The 3485-nt window shown below is 37.4% G+C and overlaps 1 protein-coding gene across 1 annotated transcript in view; it reads right to left on the bottom strand.

The window, feature by feature from the left end:
- Window positions 1-3245, bottom strand: part of PHTF1 (putative homeodomain transcription factor 1) — a 44191-nt gene extending 40946 nt beyond the window's left edge. Inside the window, exons 1-3 of the mRNA XM_008574474.1 lie at window positions 3162-3245; window positions 2836-2910; window positions 2136-2192 (exon numbers count right to left, since the gene is read on the bottom strand). Coding sequence (XP_008572696.1) covers window positions 2136-2192; window positions 2836-2880 — 102 coding nt within the window. The 5' untranslated portion in view covers window positions 2881-2910; window positions 3162-3245. The remainder of the gene's footprint in view (window positions 1-2135; window positions 2193-2835; window positions 2911-3161) is intronic.
- Between the last annotated feature and the right edge of the window lie 240 nt (window positions 3246-3485).

Here is a 3485-nt window from a genome sequence, read left to right as displayed (position 1 = left end):
CACGGAAAAAAAAAAAAAAAAAAAAAAAAAAAAAAAAAAAAAAATACAAGTTAAGATTTTGTAAATTTCTGTCATTTATAATTTTGAATTATAATTTTATATATGTAATTTTAATTACTTAATAGTGCTGTGATCTGATGTTAATATTTATTTATTAAGATTTCTTTTCCTTTTCCTTTTTCTTTTTTATTTTTTCTTTCCTTATTTTTTGTTTTAAAAAATAATCTGTATTTGTGTTAATCTATTTTTAAATTGCATTAAATACTTTTTGTATACTAAACTTTGGCCAATAGTTGTCTAAGACCTAATTAAATATATCCTGGCTTTTGTCCCAAACCGTTAGACTGTGAAACCCATGGAAGCAAGAACAACATCTATCTTTTTCACTGTAGTCTTAGCACCTAGTATGTGTGTGGCATATCGACACCGTAAATGTTTATAGTTGTCTTTAATTTCATTCCTCCCACTGCTGCCAAATTAAAAAGTAGACATTAAAGAGTTTTTAGGTAGATTATCCTATGAGAGAACAATGAATAAAAATATTCATAATGGATGGGGTTCAATATAGCAACTCAATTCCTAGTGTGAATTAAGATGTTCTAGAGCAGGATACAAACACAATTCCTGCCCTTAAGGCCTTAACACACACAGGTTAACAAATGACTTTGATACAGTGCACAAAAGGGAAGGTACATGATAAATAGCATGGAAATCTTTAAACTGCCTAAGGGAAGGAGGTAAGTAAGGAAACTCTAAAACACTAAGTAAAATCCTTTTAAGTATAAGGAAACCAAAACCCAGACAAACTACAGTATCTTGTCAAGATCACAAGGCTAGATATCACAAAACAAGATCTCTCAGTTCTGTGCTCTATTATACCATACTTACTATTAATACTGTTTAGCAGCTCACGAAAGAATAATAGGATGAGATTTAGAGACTTAGAAAATAAAATTTGGAGATTTATTCATCCTAACCCCATATATTCCAATAATATAAATAATCAAGGATGACACAAAATTGTGAAAAGTTAGGCAGGTACCATGTAGTTCAAACAGCTTTCTGGTTAAAAGGAATGCACCCTAAGTACTGGTTAAATGCATTTCACCAAAGAGATGTAAACATCCCAGTCCAATCAGTGTGACTTAGAAATAAATTCTATTAAGTTGTATTAACCCATGTCAAAAAAAAGAAAAAAGGTGTTAACAGAGGGTCTGCAGCAAATCTTTTAAAAAGAGAGTTCAAAAACGAGAATCTGCTGGCATTTATCATCACGTTCCCAGAAGTGAGAACCTGAATCTGTAGATCTAAGTATTAAAGTCAGTAGAGAGATACATTCTTTTGAGGGCCAGGAATGGTTCTTTAGGCTTTTCCATATCTCTCAAGACTATCCAGTTACACTTGGCTATCAAGTAACCATTCCATGACTAATTTGCACCAGCATCCCTATACATCTTGATCCCACCACAACTCTGACTTTGGAATATTGGATTATTTAACCTTCTCTTCCCCTATTATAAATCAATAAACTGGCATTGTAAATGATATGTCAGTTTTTGGTTGCTTGGTTAGCATAAAATAACCTAAGAATCTGCTCGGTTCTAACGGCAGTGTAGAAAAAAGTTTAAGAACCTGAAAAACTTAAGACCATTACTGTAAACCAGTGATTGAAAAAATGGAGACCCACAGGCTGGAATAAGGCAATAAACAGATTTTATTTGGCTTGCACAGCTTAAAAATAGAAGAAAAAAAAATATGCTCATAAAAGTCTGGACATTTCACATAAAAAATAAATATTTCTACTTCTCTTGAAAAATCAAAAACCCTGGCAATACTGGACCTGCATTGCCATATGGAAAAAAACTGGCCAAAGTTAAATAACCATAGCCCCATTTATATGGGACATTTGCCCTCTAATTCATCATAGACCAACCACGCCTTTCTATTTCCCCAATACTGAGGCCAAATTTCAACTGTCATTGTCATTATGCTTGCACTACTGGTTTTCTTATAAACTTCAAAGTATAAAGAACGCCATACTTGGTGGATAAGTGCAGATATTTTTAAGAGTAAGTACAGTCCACTCTTCACATTAATGCATTAACACAAATCTATAATCCAAGAAATCAATTTACCTTAATCTGAGTCTGTTCGATTGACTTTTCCCATATCTGCTGATCATATGCTCCAATCTGAAATAAGAAGCAGGCTAATTAAATGACACAAAGGAAATCCTTATATTTAAGTCAAGCCTCACAAAATTCACTAATCTATTAAGTATGGTATCTATCAATACGATATCTGAAAAATGTTTGTGCTTCTCAGAATTAGAATAAATTAATATTTCCAGGGACTGTTTCTTCAAAAATCTAAAATCGCTGAACTTAAAAATAAGTTAAAAAGCAATGCCCCAAATATTTGGAATTAAGTATTACCTTAAAAGATATTTCCACTTCTTAAGGAAAACAGCAATAGGAAAACTAGAGAGGAATAAAAAGCAAGGGACAGACAGCTCAATAAGAGCTGTGCAGATAAAGGCTTCATGTCTTTAAAAAAAAAAAAAAAACAAACCAATTTGATCAGAAGCAAACTTTCAAAGCATTGCTGTGGCGATGTATATGCTGCCTGAACAAGGGAAGTGACTTGAAAATCTTATTCTGAGACCTGGAACTGGGTTTAAAAGACATAATGACCTTGTACATCAATTTTCCATTTATGTCGAAATATCATATGAGAACAGCTGGTACTACCAAACTCAGGGGAAAGTAACATGCTATTCTCTGTAGGAGCTTTTTGCAGGAAGTATGCTTTACAAATGAAAAATATTGATATTACCTTCTTTTGGTACCACGAAATAGCATCTCTCTCATTTGAGGCCATCTGTGTCTCCAGCCAGAGAATGGGATTTCACTGAAAATGAAGGAAAACCAGTCGGTGAGTCCAGTTGCTGAGGGTTACAGTTTGGGTAGGACTCGAAAACCGCTTCTCTCAGCCTCTCATGAGCTTCTGACTGTCTCTTTCTCCGGCTGTTTGCCAGGGAAAAAAACAAAAGACCAGGCGCAGTGGCGACCTGAGAAGCCTCTGCAATGTTTTGGGGGAGTGTGTTCACGGATGCAAGGGAGGGGCACCCCTTTCTCCACTCACCAGCGCCCGGCCCTCACCTGGTGTCCGCTGCCCCGCAGGCCGGCGGCCAGGCCCTTTCCCTTCAGTGGCCCCGGCCGGGCCGTGAGGCCGGGGGCGAGGCGGGCCGGGCAGGCAGCATCTTCCCCCCGAGGCGGAGACGCCGGCTGGGCCGTTACCATGGAGACTGCCGAGGCCGCCGGCAGCTCAGAGACCAGAGGAAGGCAAGTCTGTTGCCACAGACTCCGCGCCCTCCAAACCCGACCTACAGGGTCACCGGCTGAACAAAAAATAAGCAAAGAAAGAACTGGGAAGTGAGGACGATAAAAAGTGAAGGAAGTCTTCGCTAGGCCTTCTCTGCCGTC

Source organism: Galeopterus variegatus, unplaced genomic scaffold (assembly GCF_000696425.1).
Source record: "Galeopterus variegatus unplaced genomic scaffold, G_variegatus-3.0.2 Scaffold1052, whole genome shotgun sequence".
Classification (NCBI taxonomy): Eukaryota; Metazoa; Chordata; class Mammalia; order Dermoptera; family Cynocephalidae; genus Galeopterus; species Galeopterus variegatus.
The sequence above is the reverse complement of the archived record's forward strand: the minus strand, read 5'-3'. Positions and strand labels throughout refer to the sequence as shown.